The sequence below is a fragment of the Pollicipes pollicipes genome, unplaced genomic scaffold, assembly GCF_011947565.3.
Source record: "Pollicipes pollicipes isolate AB1234 unplaced genomic scaffold, Ppol_2.1 Scaffold_6686;HRSCAF=7923_pilon_pilon_pilon, whole genome shotgun sequence".
Lineage (NCBI taxonomy): Eukaryota > Metazoa > Arthropoda > Thecostraca > Pollicipedomorpha > Pollicipedidae > Pollicipes > Pollicipes pollicipes.
In genome coordinates, this window is record NW_023596921.1 from 3,738,272 (window position 1) to 3,754,174 (window position 15,903).

The window sequence follows — 15,903 nt, forward strand, 5'->3', positions numbered from 1 at the left end:
TAGAACATCGAACCGGGCACTGAGCTCGCGCCATCCATTTACGGCCGGCGCCAGATTCGCCCGACCTTTCCGCAAAAGACGGCTGAGTGGTATAGATGGGCTCTCCCGCACCGAGAGCGGGGAAATTCAGTGGGGCTCGTTTGTTGCCAGTTTGGCCGCGCTTATGTGGGTCAGACCTGCTGACCTGCTGCGTGAATGGCGCGGCGGGCGCTGCGGCTCAGCCCTGCAGAGCGGCCGCAGCCGGCGATGCCTGTGACGCGCACCGGTAATCGGATGCCGCACGCGGCCACTTGAAGAGCTCAGTCGTCCGGCGTTACTGCCGTCTCCGCGGAGCCGCCCTCGCACGGCGGTCGGCTCCCCGCATTCCTCGCCGCCCCTCCCCCAGCGTGGCCCGCAGCGGTGGATGTCCCGCCGCCGCCGCCGTCGCCGCCGTCTGGGTGTGACGCTGCTCGCTCGCCTGGTCGCCCGGCCGGCGGGCCGGCGGACAGAGCCTGTTTGTTTATGGTTCCGGTAGTTATGCGGCCGATTTAGACCCCCGGCCTGGCGGTGAATCACGCCGGCCCGGCCGACGCGGCACTCCCATAGCCGGCCATTGTCGTCGCCGTGCAGAGCGGCAGATAAAAAATGATCGTATGGGTGCTGGGAGCTGGGTGAAATGAGCGGGTTAAATCCATTTTGCCGTGCAACGCCAGAGGGTACTGCCGCAGGATTCTAAGTGAGTCGACGGGGAAAGGTGGGAGAGAGGGAGGCGAACAACTACCCATGTGCACCGAGGTCCCACGCCAATGCCAATGGTGGGAAGGACGCCCCGCTTCCGGGCGTATCTGAAAGGCTGGACATATCTGACCAGAAGCGTGCACACTTAATTGGCACGGTAATTGACAGCTAGCGAAGTCAGTGACCTGGTAGCCACAGGTAGCCGCGTCACAACAAATCCTCACCTGAGGCCTACAGTCGTTCGTGTGTGTCACGGGTGAGTTCATTTGCGACGGAAGTCATCCGTAACGTGACAGGTAACTGTCCTGGGGTGGCACCTGCCAAGCAAGAGCGAGCCTCCTGCCTCGTCAGTGGCTGGGCAGAGCACCGCGAGCCGCAATGGCGACGGACAAGCGGCCGCCTCTGTGCGGTGTTCCCGTGTTGGCTGGCCCGCTGCGCCGCGGCGTACCGTGCTCTGAGCAGGGCCCGCTGACTGATCCCGCGCCATGTGTCCGCAGGTGTCGCGTGGGCGCTGCGCGCGGGATGGCCGGCCCGCACTGGCCGCCGTGGGCCCTCTGCGCCACGCTGCTGGCGACGCTGGCGCCGGCCGCCGCCCGCGCCAGCTACATAGTGAAGGAGTTCAGTGACAGCTTCGTGACGGACAAGCTGAACCACATGGTGGTAGACGAGCACACCGGCCGCGTGTACGTGGGCGCCATTAACCGACTGTACCAGCTGAGCCGCGACCTGGACCTGGTCATCTCGGTGGAGACGGGGCCCGAGGACGACGACCCCGAGTGCTCGCCGGCCAACGAGTGCCCGGCGTACGTGGTGAAGCGGCCGACGGACAACGTCAACAAGGCGCTGGTGATCGACAAGACGCACGGCACGCTGATCGTGTGCGGCTCGCTCTTCCAGGGACGCTGCCAGGTGCGCAACCTGCACAATGTGAGCGTGGTGGAGCGCCAGGCCGAGGAGGCGGTGGTGGCGAACAACGAGACGGCTTCGACGGTGGCATTTATCGCGCCCGGACCGCCCAACCCGCCCGAGACGCACGTGCTGTACGTGGGCGTCACGTTCACGGGCGGCGCGCGCGCGCCCTACCGCAACGAGGTGCCGGCCGTGTCAAGCCGCTCACTCGACCGCGACCGCATGTTCACCATCTCGGAGCTGGCCGTCACCACCGGCACGCGCATGTCGATCAACTCACTGGCGCGCGAGCGCTACTACATCAGCTACGTGTACGGCTTCGGCTCCAACGGCTTCAGCTACTTCCTGACGACGCAGATGCGGCGCAGCACTGAGACCAGCCCGTACATCTCGAAGCTGGTGCGCGTGTGCCAGGACGACCCGCACTACTACTCATACACCGAGATCCCGATCGACTGCATCGACGACAAGGGCATCAAGTACAACCTGGCGCAGGCGGCGCACGTGGCCACGGCCGGCTCGGACGTGGCCACTAAGCTGGGCATCACGGCGCAGGACGACGTGTTGTACGCCGTGTTCTCCGTCAGCGAGCGCAGCGAGGGCGAGAACTCGGACAAGCCCACCAACAAGTCGGCGCTGTGCGTGTACTCGCTCAAGGACATCCGGCACAAGTTTACGCGCAACATCATGGAGTGCTACCGCGGCAACGTGGATCGCGGTCTCGAGTTCATCTCGCCCGGCAAGAAGTGCGTCTCGACGGTGAGTACCCGGCCGACGCTCGGTGTCACGCTCCCCTCCAGCGCACCTCGAGCCGGCACTTCATCGGCACTACTGTCGCGCTGGTCACTCGTACCGCCTCGGCGGTCTTCGGCGGCCACTCCAGCGGCGGTGGCGATCGCCGGCGATTGCTGACCAACCCGGCCTGCTCCCCTCCACCACCCGCGGGCGCGGCCGGCGGCGCGCGCGCCCTGCAGTCATGAGCCGGTTCATGAGGCCGGCTCCGTCGACGCGCGCCCATTGCCAGTCCCCACACGTACGCCGGCAGGCGTCTATTGATTTCCTGGGCGGCGGCCGGCCGGCCGTTCGGCCGGACCGGCCGCCTTTGTAGCGGCGCGCCGGCCGAAGCGGCCGGCGTCAACAGCGGCGCCGCCCGCCGACGGCTCGAGATGAGGCTCTGGCCCGACCGTCATCGCCGCCACCGCCGCCTGATGACTTCTGGCGATGACGTGCGCCGGTGGCGACGGCTCGCCGCCATCCGTCATCGTGGCAGACGGCGCCCCCGCGCTCGCGCCGCGCGCCGACCCGCCGACGGCTGGGCAGGGATGGGATGCGCGGTGTTCCGCGTGGCTGAGCGCCGTGTTGGTGCACCGCTCCGGGCTGCCGCGCTCGCTGGCGGCGGCGAATCGGGCCGCAGCGGGCCAATCTGGCTCGAGTGGGTCGTACCGGGAGCGCTTCAGGACGTGTGATGGTCGGCCACGCGCAGCCTCACGGCTCAAGCGAGTGTTTGGCGCCGGGTGGGGAGCGTCGTAGTCGCGGGCCAGGTTCATGTAATCGCCGTTGACTGCCGGCGCGGCTCTATTCCGGCTTAGCCCGTGTGTCAATGTCGCCGTCGCGGCCGGCGCGGGGCTAAAGCCGCCGGACGACCGGCCCCGCACCAGGCGGCCCGTGCGCGCTGACTGGGTGGGTGACCAGAGGGAACGGATGGCGGTAGCGGCCGGCCGTCGCTCCGTCTCGGCGGTGGCGGGCCGGAGGCCGCCTCGTGACCGGGCGCGGCCGCGGACGTCTCGTTAGCCGCCACGCTCGTTATGGCCACCGAAAGTCGGCGGACGGGTCGGGACGAGTCGGCCCGATCTGGGTCGCGGCCGGAGCGCGCCCGCCGCCCGCCGAGCGGCCATTGTCCCGGTCGCGGCGCGCCCGCGCCATTGTCGTCCGGTGCCGTTTGTCGTCCGCCGGGCGGCATGGTGGTTGGAGCCGGTGGGTTCCGAGCCGACGCTCGCAGCCAGACTGCCAGGAGTGGGGGCCCGGGGCTCTCGCAGATGCGGCGATGGGGCGCCTAGCCGACACGGCGCTGGTCCTGAGATTGACGCGTTTAGTGTGGGGCACTTCGTGCGTCAATATATTGTCGAGTTGTCTGTCAGAAGGCCACTCTCGTGGCATGGATCGTTGCGCATGGGTAGCGCAAAGATGAAATACGGGTTTCTTTCGCATTTCGGGTTGCCGCGTCGGTGCGAGACGGGAGGGGAGGGGGGGGGGGGGAGAGAATGGCGTATCAAGTCTTTTTACTGCTGTAACGTCTCCTATGTGCCACTGGCACGAGTTGTGAGTGCTGTCAGGATTTGAGCCTTGCAACGTTCTGCAGTGAAATGTATGCTTGCCTGCTGTGACCGCCAGCCTGCGTTTCCTTGTCTTTACTGTTCGCCGCGTTCCTCAACTGGGTGGCACTCCACACCCCAGCTCTGTGGTTAATCAGCCACGGGATCACGCGCCGTGCCGCCGGGCGACTTTTTTTAGTTTGCCTCGTTGTGAGGCCGCCCTCTTTGAAAGGTCGACCGGACCGGACGGCCCCCCCCCCCCCTCTCCGTCCCCCGAGACGGACGCTTTTTGCCCGGCACCGTCCCGTTGTCGCCCGCGAGAGCGGCGTGTGATTAACTGCCGGCACATTTGCATAACTGCGGCCAAGTTGGTCCGGGGAGGAGGTGGGCGGTGGGCGGTGCCGCCGACGGCGCGGGCGGTGGATGAGCCCCGCCTCCGCGGCCGACCAACGGGAGACAAGCGCTGTGTATGCGCCGTCCCTGCCCCGGCCGGTCGGACGGCCGGTCCTTTGTTTCCTCGTACTGACCGGACCTTTTCAGGGAGGGATTAGGCACGGCGCTTTTTACCCAGGCGAGCCCATTGCCGTTAGGTATCGGCGGGCCGGCAGGACCTGGCGCTGATGGAGCGCCTCTGAGGCCGTCACCGGCCCTTTGTCTCCGCTAATTCGGTCCGACTCGGGAAGCCATGCTTTAATGTAAATCGCGGCCACTGCTCTTCACCGTGACGAAGCGACATTATATAACTGCGGCGGCGGCTCGCTAATAACGGCTGTTTTGTGAGAACGCACCTCGTCAGCCAGCGGCTCCCATCAGCTGCCGACGATGGGCCGAAATACAGCTGCCCAGTGAAAGTGACGTCAGCTGAGGCGGCCTGGCCTGGCCTGGCCCGTTTTCCCCGCCGCAATATGTGTTTGTGGCGAGCCGCCGAGAGCAGAGGTCGCAATTAGCTGCGGGGGCCATCGCGGGCGTCCGGGCGGCGCTCATTGTCTCGCCGATGGTGAGTTATTGTCGCGTCCGAGGTCTCTGGGTGCGGGGCCGCGGCCGGCGCTCAGGTAATCTGGGCTCCGGTGGGGCCAGGGCCCCCTCCACCTGGCGAAGAGCCGCGCGAACTCGGCGCTCCCGCCTAACGGGCTACCTAGTTATGGGGCGTTACTGCTGCTTGGCATAATTTCGACCATATTGTCGGCGTTTAAAGGCCGCCGTCGTTGTCGTAAATTCCTATGGCGATGGTATCGTCTTATGGACCTTTATCTCACTTTTGTTGCCCTACAAACTTCTCTTTGCAACCGTAAAACTAAATTTGGGTTTCCCAGCGGGTCGGGGACGGAATACTGATTGGAGCTGCCCCTACGTCCTTTTCTAGGTCGGGCATGTCCTGTGTTAATTGGCTCTCAGCGTAGATGAACGCTGTGAAATGGACGCCTGAATGACGCCATCTGTGTCCCTATCTCACTCCCAAACTTAGATTGAGTCATCATGTGTCTTATTTAAGTTTCGATGAGCTCCTGTGTGATCCGGGTGGCCCAACGCCAGCCGAAGGTTATCAGAGCCTTGCGCCATTTCCCCATGCCATTTGGGCCGGTGCGCGATCGAGAAATCAAACAGACGCCGGTCGGCGGAGCCGGCGACTGCACCTGTTACGCCCCGGTCGAGGAGGAGGTCCTGGCCGCGCGATCTCTGTCACGCCGTCACGCCTCCACTCCATGAGATCGGTTCGGGCTCCGCACGCTTTATGACTTTCTGGCTGACCATTTCTCAGTGATTCGCGTGATGCATCAACCCTTCGACGACTTCGTTTCGCGTTTGTGGGCCTTTGCTGGCGCGCTTATGCGTGGATTCCTGCCCTGGAACGCCTCACTCTCGACTTGCCGCGCAGGGAGCCGGCGAGGTCGGGCTCGGCGGCCGCCGGGTGCCGTCCCCACGCCGCAGGGCCGCCACGTGCGTGCGCGCCGGCCTCCCGGCCTGCCTGCGCTCAGCATCCGCTGCATCGATCTCGTCTGCCGGTGGAACGACCGGCGCCGCCGGCACGTGCCCGGGCGGTGGGCGGGCGCGGCGGGCCTGTTACTGCTCTGGCGCTCGGACGGCTGTCTTGTGCTGAAGCCCGTCAGCGGCTACAAGCCCTGAGTCCTTCAGCAGCGCAAGCTGCCTGACCCCGCTCCGCCGCCGTCCGATGTTGTCACTGCTGATCTCGATTATCTGTGGTGATGCGTGACCACGGTATCGTCGATGGTCTGCTGTGTTGGCGGGTCCGAAGTGCCTGGCGGACGTCCATCTCTGTTGTACGACACCCCTCTCGTCCTCGTAGCGATGGCGCGCGCCGCGGAGCGATGCCCCGCCCTACTCCGACACGGTCCCTGGGACGCGCCGCATCACGTTCCGAGCCGGCCCGGCCGTGCCGCGGCCACCGGCGCGGCGACCGTTCGCTGCGGCGGCGGGTCGCTTTGTCGATGGCGTGACACCGCCTGTCAGCCGCCGGCCGGCCGACCGGTCGGTCGGTCCGACGCGGCGCCGCGCTGTCGCCGTGTGACGGCGCCCGGCGCCGGCGCTGGCGGCGGGCTGGGGCGGCGACGCGGGGCCGGCGTCCAGCCCTGGTGGCGCTGTGGCTGGAACCTGGACTGGAACGCAGATCAGGAGTTGAGTCTGATGATCTGTGATCAGCTGTGGCCTTGCTGAGGGAATCACCGAGCCTTGGTTGTTACCCTGAGCCCTGAGCCCCCGAATCCGGGCGCCGAAGGTCACTTTAGTACAAGAGATATATGTTTTACTGGCAAAAATGCGCATCAAAAAGCCACAATTACCAGTGACCATTTTACCAGTAATTTTTCCAGTGATTACCATTGTTGCCAGTAAAACATCTATATCTTGTACCAGAGTGACGTTTGGCGCCCGAATTTGAACAGGTGTAGTTGTCCGCCCACAACTATGATTCCATGGTTTGTCATGGGGCACGTAAACTCATACGGTGTCAAAAAGCAACATCACTGGCACCAGTGGGCACAGCGTTTTGCAACGTAAGAATGCGTACTCCATAACCAGAGAACAGAACCAAGTTCCCACCCTGGTACGTTATCAATGCTGGCATCACAAGCAGGCGAAGGTCGGACGTGAGGTGAGTGCGGAAATAGGGACCGGCATGTCCACCCACTCACGGACACTCTCGGGTCTGAATGGCGCACCATCTGTTCCATCGACCGGCACCATGTCCAGCAAGCGACAACCGTGACCGCCGACCGTGACCGCGGAACCCCGTGAGACTAGCGGGGGCCGGCAACGCCCGGCCTCTACGCGCCGCCCTCGGACGCGGCGCCGTCCCGGGAGGCGGTGCTGCGGTGGCGGCGACCGTCGGCCGGGACAGCGCCGAGTGGCGGCAATAAGCACCGGCCGGTGACGGCCGCACACGGCTAATGACGGGGTCGGCCGGCCCTCTGGAATAGACCGGCCGCCCGCAGCTGACGCTGGCCGACCGGTCCGACCCGCGGCCCGCTAGCCGCCATCGGCCGGCAGGCGCCGCGGGCAGAGGAGGCGCGCGCGCGCTCACCTGCGGTGCGCAGCGGGCCGCCTCGGTCGCCGCGCGTCTCCCCGCCGGCCGGTCGGCTATCTGATGTGACGTCGGCGCGGCGCACGGCCGCCGTCCGATGCTATCGGCCACAGCCAAGGTCGCCGCTACGGGATGGATGGCGGCCGGGATGTGTGCCGTGACGAACTGGCGGACGGGACGACCCGACGTCAGGTCACGCGGCCGGCTGACCTGACTCCTGTCCCGCGTGCAGGGCTGTGCCCGCATGCTGTGACCGCCGTCAGCGTATCGCGACACCCGTGATAAGCTGACCGAGCACGTGACAGTCGATGCCGACGATACCAGGATGGCCGGGAAGCATATGCGCTGGGGCTTCGCTCATGATGCGAAGTCGACTCTGCGGCCCGTATGTGGGTTGGCCGTCCATCCGGCGTGTGGTAACTCGTCGAGAGCCACCCTGGCGATGCCTGACTGATCTCGGGGCTGGCCCAAGCTTCACTGGCCCGCCGCGCACGCATTTCGGCTCTGAGCTCGCCTGCCTCGTGATGTTTGCGCTTTCTGTTGAGTGTTTGTGTGCGTGCGCCCTCGTTTTCAGCGTCGCCTGGTCTATACGCATCTGCCAGATGTGTTTGTAAACATACCCGGCGAACGCGGCATGTGTGCGCCGCCGTGTCCGTGTACGCGCGAACGTCAGTGCGCCGCGGCCCGGCGCGCGGCCTGAGCCGCCAGGCGACTGACGGCCGGCCGGCCGGTGGCGGCGGGCGGTCCCACAGGTACGGGACCGGGTCAGGCGGGCGCCGCGCCGGGTCGAATCGATGCCCGTGTGCAACACACCCAGCCCCGGAGCCAACATGGCCGGCCGGGTGGGCCGCCCACGCGCGCCGGCCGGCCGCGGGCGGACCTCGGCACGGCTCGCTATCTGCCGGCGCATCGCTCGCGTTGTTGAAGCGTGCCAGGCGCCGAGCGGAGCGCGGGCGTGCCCGGCGACGCGCCGAGACGCACGGGCTCGGCCTGACCCCGCGCCGGGACGGGCGTGCACGGGCGGCTCTCGACAAGCTGCAGATCGGAGCCCGGTGCCGACTCGGATGCGACCCGCTGGTGGACGCCTCGGAGTGCGGCCCTCGTGACACGGAGGGAGGCGAGACCCGTCGGAAGCCACACCTGTCTTCTGCCGAGCCATCGTCAGCGCGCGGCGGCGGCGGGCCGGCGCGACGCACCGGGTCATCGTCCGCCGCCGCCGCCGCCGGAGCTCACCCGCCGCTCGCCGCCCGGTCGATACGGTCCGACGACGACCGGTCAACCGGCGCCGTCGGCCGGTCAGCCGGGTCACGGCCGGGCTCTCCGGCGGGCCGGGTCGCGGCGGGCGTCCCGCGGACTGGCCGTGGCGGACGCGGCGCGCGCCGGTGGTCTGTTTGTGTGCCCTTATCGTGCGGTAATGCGGTCAGCGTGTCGCCGTGAGTCGGCCGGACGCTTTCGCCGCTGATCTGGAGCCGCGTTGAGGCGTCTGTTTATGGCAGTCATGGCAGGCAGATAGCATCGGACCGTGCCTCACCGCGGCGGTCGGTGCCACCCCCGGCCCGCCCCCGCCGGCAAGGCTCAGCCCGGAGTGGTGTGAGCGCGGCAGAGAAGGCGCCGAGGTTTTACCTGACTCCACTGCCTGGGTACGCGTCGTCAGCTTTAGGCATCAGCTTGGATCCGACCTAACTGACCCGCCCCTCTTTTCCACGATGCTTTCATGGGAGCTTTTGTCAGGTATCTAGCAGTGGGATGCGGCCGGTATACTGACGCAGGGCCTGTGGAGGAGGGCGCCACGTGAACTAACGTCGGGCCTCTCATAAGCTGCGCCGCCCGCGTGGGTGTGCGATTTATGGACCAAAAATGATTGGCACGCTTGTTCGCAAATGTCGCCTTTTCTTCAGCTGATTTTCGTCGAGTCAATGCGTTTGCCGTGATTGGAGGGGAAAGTACATTTGTATATACATGGTTCCCTTGAGCCCACGCCACACTCATGCTGGGTTGAATTCATCGTTTTATTCACCCTCATATTTCGAACATTTTTGAACGAAACGTTCTGGGAACGAGCACATTGTAAGCACCACCTTCAACGGTCGTTTCAGAATCCCATTTTCCAGACAAGCTGCTCAAAATTTCTTTTGATGCATCGGTCTGCAGGTGAATGCACTGCTCGGCTGACCGCTCCCAAACGCCTGGCCGGGCGGTCGTGGAGAGCGCCGGCCGGGGCCGAGGCGGACCGGGCGACAGTCCGGACGGCATTCCACGCCGGGCAAGCCGTGCCCGCCGGCAGACGGTCGGCTGCCACTTGAGCCGGGGACGGTCAGCCGTCACTGGAGCCCGGCATGGGGTCGACTAGCTGTGTGACTGGAGCCGGGGACGGTCGCCGTCACTGGAGCCGGGGCGGTCAGCCATCACTGGAGCCGGGGACGGCCAGCCATCACTGGAGCCCGGGACGGTCAGCCATCACTGGAGCCCGGGACGGTCAGCGTCACTGGAGCCGGAGACGGTCAGCCATCACTGGAGCCCGGGACGATCAGCCATCACTGGAGCCGGGGCGGTCAGCCATCACTGGAGCCGGGGACGGCCAGCCATCACTGGAGCCCGGGACGGTCAGCCATCACTGGAGCCGGGGAGGGCCACTTGTCACTGGAGCCGGGGACGGTCAGCCATCACTGGAGCCGGGGACGGTCGCCGTCACTGGAGCCCGGGACGGTCAGCCATCACTGGAGCCCGGGACGGTCAGCGTCACTGGAGCCGGAGACGGTCAGCCATCACTGGAGCCTGGGACGGTCAGCCATCACTGGAGCCGGGGACGGTCGCCGTCACTGGAGCCGGGGACGGTCGCCGTCACTGGAGCCCGGGACGATCAGCCATCACTGGAGCCGGGGCGGTCAGCCATCACTGGAGCCGGGGACGGCCAGCCGTCACTGGAGCCGGGGACGGTCAGCCATCACTGGAGCCGGGGACGGTCGCCGTCACTGGAGCCCGGGACGGTCAGCCATCACTGGAGCCCGGGACGGTCAGCGTCACTGGAGCCCGGCGATGAGATGGCGAGCTGAGTCACTGGGGCCAGACCGGCAGGTAGTCATCTCTGTCACTGGTTCTGGGCTTGAGCGATCATATGAATCACTGCAGCAGGAGCAGTGGACTCTCAATTCCGTCACTGGGGCCGAGCCTGGGCGGTCATATGTGTCATTATCACCGCGCCGGAAACCGATCCATCGGACGAAGCTGCCGCCTGCGCCCACGAAGCTGCGCTTAGTGGAGCCGAGCAAACTCGCCACCACCTACAAGGCTGCATGTTTCCGCGCTCCTGGCTCGCACCGAGCCGACTATTCAAAGGCCCGACCTTCCTTTGCCGAAAACAGGCGCAGTGGCATCACCATGCTCCGAGGCGCAGGCGGCAATGACCTCGTGCGGTCCACGTGGTCCGTTCCCGTCGTTGTCCGCACTGCCACCTCAGCTCTCCGTTCCGGCGGAGGGGGGGGGGGGGGGGCATGAAGGTCGCCGGGCTGGCAGCACACGTGGCCAGCAGATAGATGACCGGGGCCGCCGCTGGCTGCGGTCTCGGTGGCCGCCGCTGGTCGTGGTCTCGGTGGCCGCCGTCGAGCGGACGCCGGCGTTGCTGACGTCATGCCGGCTCCAAGTGCGGGTTCGAGCAGCCGAGAGTGGGCCGTAGCCGGTCGACAGGACCGGTTCGCGGTGAGATTGCCGTGGATTTCGCTCGCTCGGTGTGTTGGTCGTTCGCTGTCGTGCTTCATAACTCCAAGAAATGCAGACGCGGGAACGATCGTGGAATTGCTGATTTGACCTGCCATTGGCTCCGGCTTGGGCGTTTATCGGCTTCCATTTACATTGGTTATTTGGCGTCACTCTACGGTGTCTGGCCCTATGGGTTACTTGTTCAGCCTAGCCTTTCTTTTCGGAACTTTCCCTGAAAAGCGCCATCCTGCTGCCATGCCATCGGCACGGCGACTCCCGCGCCGCCATGTACCGGCGTCTATTGCTCTCAGGGGCCCGATCCCCAGCCGGGCCCGGGAATTGCCCGACAGACGGAGAGCCCGAGCGGGCGGTAATAACTGACAGCTAAGCTGCGCAAGAGAGGAACCGCCAGTGCCGTCCGGCTGGCGGGGCGCGCGCGGCGACACGGACGCCCAAGCCTTAGTGGCACGCTGATCGGCGTCCACGTGACGGGCGATCCGTCCGCCCGATCGGTGATCGCCGGCGCAGGCGGTCTGCCGCCGTGGCGCTGTCGGTGACAGGCGGCGGCGGCGGCGGCGGCGGCGGCGGCGGCGGCGGCGGCGGCCGCGGGCGCGCCGTCACGCCGAGCGGCCTCTTCTGTCGGCCGGCCGGTGGAGGCGACGCGGCTGCCGTCGGGCGGCGGTCGGCGCTGAAAGGTCGACGGGGCGCGCTGCTGATCCGATTGAAGGGCGCGCCGAGCGGCGAGTGCCGTCGGGACCGGGGCCGGTCGATGCCGCCGCGCCGCGCCCGCTGACCCTTACCGACTCCCGGCCGACGCTCGTGCGACACTCCCGCGACACTCCTCTGGCTCTCCTGCGACATTCCTGATGCTCCTGCGACGTTCCTGCGACACGCATGCGATGCTTCTCCGACGTTGATGCGACGCTGATGACACTCCTGTGGCTCGCCTCTGATGCTCATATGACACTCCTGCGACTCTTCTCCGGCGCTTACCTGACGCTCATGCGGCACTCCTGACGCTTCTCCAACACTTTTTACGCTCCTCTGACGCTCCTTCAACACTTCCTACACTCTTCTGACGCTCCTTCAACACTTCTTACGCTCTTCTGACGCTCTTTCAACACATCTTACGCTCTCCTGACCCTCCTCCAACGCGTCTTACGCTCCTCTGACGCCGCTCCGACGCCCATGCGTTGCTACCCCGATGATGATGCGACGCTTCTGTGACAATGCTCTGGCGTTCCTCCAACGTTCCTGCGACTCTCCTCTGGCGCTTCGCTGACGCTCATCTGACGCCCCTGCGACACTGCTGCGACATTCATCACGCGCCTCCAACACACCGACGCATTGGCTGCCACGGAACGCTCCGGCTACCCTCCCCGGAACAAATCGGGCCGCGACACTTGCTTTACTAGTAACTGATATGCCGGAGCGCTGAAGATGGTGGCGCTCGCAGACGAGAACTGTCACGAGGTGACGCCGTCGGTGCGGCTGTCGTGGACGGCTGACAGGGCGCGGCGCCGCCGGGTGTCGCGCGCGCGCTCTAGAGCGGCTGCCCGCCCGAGCCGTCGTCATCGCCTAGGCCGTTGACCTTCGGGGCTGGCAGGGCTGGCCTGTGGTCGGACTGTGATAGGCCTTTTCCGATGGTATCGGCTTTACGGTCGGATCTGACGATGTGAGGCCGAGAACGAGAGGTTATGGCGTGTGTTCCTGGGTCCTGCTGTGTCCTTCATGTGACTACAGGGTTCTGGACGGCGAAATGTACAGGAGGCAGACGTAATTAACTGGCGTTCCCGAGTTTATGGCGGTTCTGATGCTTTGGTAATCGAACACGTGCCGGTGGTAAATAAGATTTTAACGGCGTGGGTTCTGTCTTTTGTGGATCCTTTGCTGCGCGATGGGGCTGGACGGCGTCGATTTGTTGGCCCCGTAAATCCTGAAGTATACGGATTTATACCAGAACTTTGATCCTCACAGCCAGCTCGAGTGACAGTACCATAAAACGAGGAAAGTGGCCCTAAAAACGTGCAGCTTTTTAACCGCCGTCGCGCATGCAGGTAGGCGGTTCGTGACTGTCGGCCACCTGTCGGCCGACATGTGTGAGTGGTGACGGAGCGGAGCTGACAGAGCGGCCGTCGCACCGTGCGGCGCCGTGGCCGCTCGCCGACCACCGGTCTCGCTGCGGCGCCGTCTGCAGGCGCTGGTATGCGTTTTGCGCACAGTCTCCCCCCCCCCCCTACCGGAGTCGTGACCTCTGGTCGGAGGGTCGTGACCGGCCGACGAGCCCTGCCCTTGCCGGCCGCCGGCTGATGCGGCGCCCTCCCCGCCGCAGGAGGGAAGCGGCGCGCGCCGCCGAGCCATGTCTGGCCGGTGGGGCGAACTTTGGTGTGGTGCCCCTGTCGACTGGCACTGCGGGACGTCCGGGCCTTCTGAGTCAGGTCGGCCCCCGGATGCTCCCGCATTTCCTCCTCAGTGCGTCCGGCTTGACATTCCTGTTACGGGGCGGAAACAAAGCATCCACCCGGCTAGATGCTGCGTGAAATTGAACACACACAACAATCCAAGACAATCACCCGATATCTGCACCGGTCTTCCTCCCGTGCGCGCTTGCGTGGTCACTCGAGACGACGCTTGGAACACCAGCTCGGGCATCCGGAGAACCATCACCACCATCACCGAGGGACTGCTTGAAGTCTCAGCTCCGGCATCAGCACATAAGAACTCTGCACGGGGATGTATTCAGGAGCTGCACCCACCTGACGTGCGGCCTTCTGGCGCGTGTTCGACCAGGCTTTGACGTCACTTCCGCCACCGGCGCATAGCATGCGGCTCAGAGCCGGTGCCCGACGTAATCATGACCTTTTGGGGTCTGGCCGGGTGGGAGATCGGCGGTGGCTGACTCGGCCCCGTCTGGCGACCGGGCGAACCGCATCAGACGCACCGAGTCGCGAAAACTGCCGCCGCTCCAGTCCCCTGCCCCAGCGCGGGCTGTGTGGCTTCCGCCGTGACCCGGTTCAGTGCACGTCCCGACCGGTTACTCACGGCGCGGACCCCCGCCAGTCGCCGGCCGCCGCTCGCCGTGTGGCTCGCCGCTCAGTCGGTTCAGCACAGCGCGGGGGTACGGCGCACGTGGCCAGGCTCTGAGGGACGAGCAGCCCCGCCTGCCGAACCGGCCACCGTCCTCTCGAGCCGCTCCGGCCGGCGGCTATAACGGTCCGGGTCGTGTTTCATCCACGCTGCGCCATTACATCTCACCTGCCAGTGAATGGACCGCGCGCGGCGCTGGTGGCGCGGCCGCGGCGTGAGACGCGACGCGCGTTGCCCATGACGACGCGCAGCGCCAACGCTGACCCGCCTCTCGTGACCGTGATGTGCGGAACGGGTGCTGGTGGCGGGGGCGTGGGCGCGGGGTGACCGACCGCAGGCTGGAGCCGATCGGGCGCTCGCGGCGTCGCGGCCGGACGGCCGTGGGAGCGGCGCTGAGATCTAATGCGTCCATTACGACTGCGGGCCTCATCTGCCCGCTCATCAGCCGTCTTTGAGTCTCCCATCGCCGCGTCATTGGCCGGGGCGGAGTGGCGTCGTCCGCTGTCACACGGCCCCGCTCGTGGGCCGTTGTCGCCGGCGCTGGCGGATGCGTCGCGGGTGGGGAGGGGGGGGGGGGGGTCAACCTACGGCGGAGCGCGGTACTGTCGCAGCACGCCCGCCGAATAGCCCGCCGCCGCCGCCGCCGTTTTTGCGATTAGTACACGCGTCGGGACGCGGTTTTTTGCGTGTCGTTGGAGCACAGTCGGTCGACGTTGGCGCTGATCTGTTTTTGCCGTCGAGCGCGCCGGCCGACGGCCGCTGTTTTGATGGAGGTGCGGAGGGTAATCACCTGGCAAATGGGTCCATCTGGGTCGTGATCGATACGCTGTCCGGCAATGGGCCGGCTGTGGGGACGGCGGGGCGCCAGCCACTCGCGGCCAGCGCCGTGGGTCTCCCTTTCCCGCGCCAGCCGCCAGGCCGGCCGGGCCGGGCCGGGCCGGGCGTTCGGTAGGGTGGGCGGGTTCGAGCGGGCCATGCTGATAAGAGACGCGGCTGTCGATGGCTCCCGGCGTTCCAGTGCTCCCTTGCGGCTGCTGGAACCTGGCTGGCGCTGACAAACGCGGCCAGAATTAGCCGCAGAGCAGCGACGACCTCGCTGGCAGCCGGCGCCGGCTCCGGCTCAGCCGTGCCGCAGCCACAGTCAACGGCCTGTCCCGGACCTCTCGCCCTTTTTGGCGTCTCACCTGAGGCGCACCCGGCGGCGGCCGCCCGGCCAGAACCCCATTAACCGCGCGCACAGACCTGGCGAACAGCGTCCGCCCCGTTCGCGCCGAGCAATGAGCGACGGAGGGGTCTGATTAGAGCAGCCTCTGGGAGCTGTTCCGTGCACCGGCTGTGACCCGGACAAACGCCGACCACGCTGGCCTGCCGTCCGAACCCCGTTTACGCGCGTTACTGGACGCGTGAGCAGTGAACCGCGCCGCCCGCCGCCGCCGAGGCCGGCGACGCATTGTCCGCTCCTGACGGCGACCTATTAGCGCCGTGAAAACTCCTGATAGATGCCGGGATAATTGGCCAATCGACGCCGGCCGGGCGCAATTAGCCGCTTGCCGTGCGTGTTTGCGGCTAATTTCGATGGAGTAGGACGCGGCTCGGCGCCGGGACGGCTGCGGTCGACTGTGCGGGGACGGGCCGCGGGGTCGC

The 15,903-nt window shown here is 66.2% G+C and overlaps 1 protein-coding gene across 1 annotated transcript in view; it reads left to right on the forward strand.

Annotated features, from left to right (window-relative positions):
- Positions 1-1,095: 1,095 nt before the first annotated feature.
- LOC119107315 (plexin-A1-like) overlaps positions 1,096-15,903 on the forward strand; it is a 102,098-nt gene continuing 87,290 nt past the window's right edge. The window contains 3 exon segments of the mRNA XM_037230739.1: positions 1,096-1,121; positions 1,215-2,192; positions 2,257-2,385. Coding sequence (XP_037086634.1) covers positions 1,096-1,121; positions 1,215-2,192; positions 2,257-2,385 — 1,133 coding nt within the window.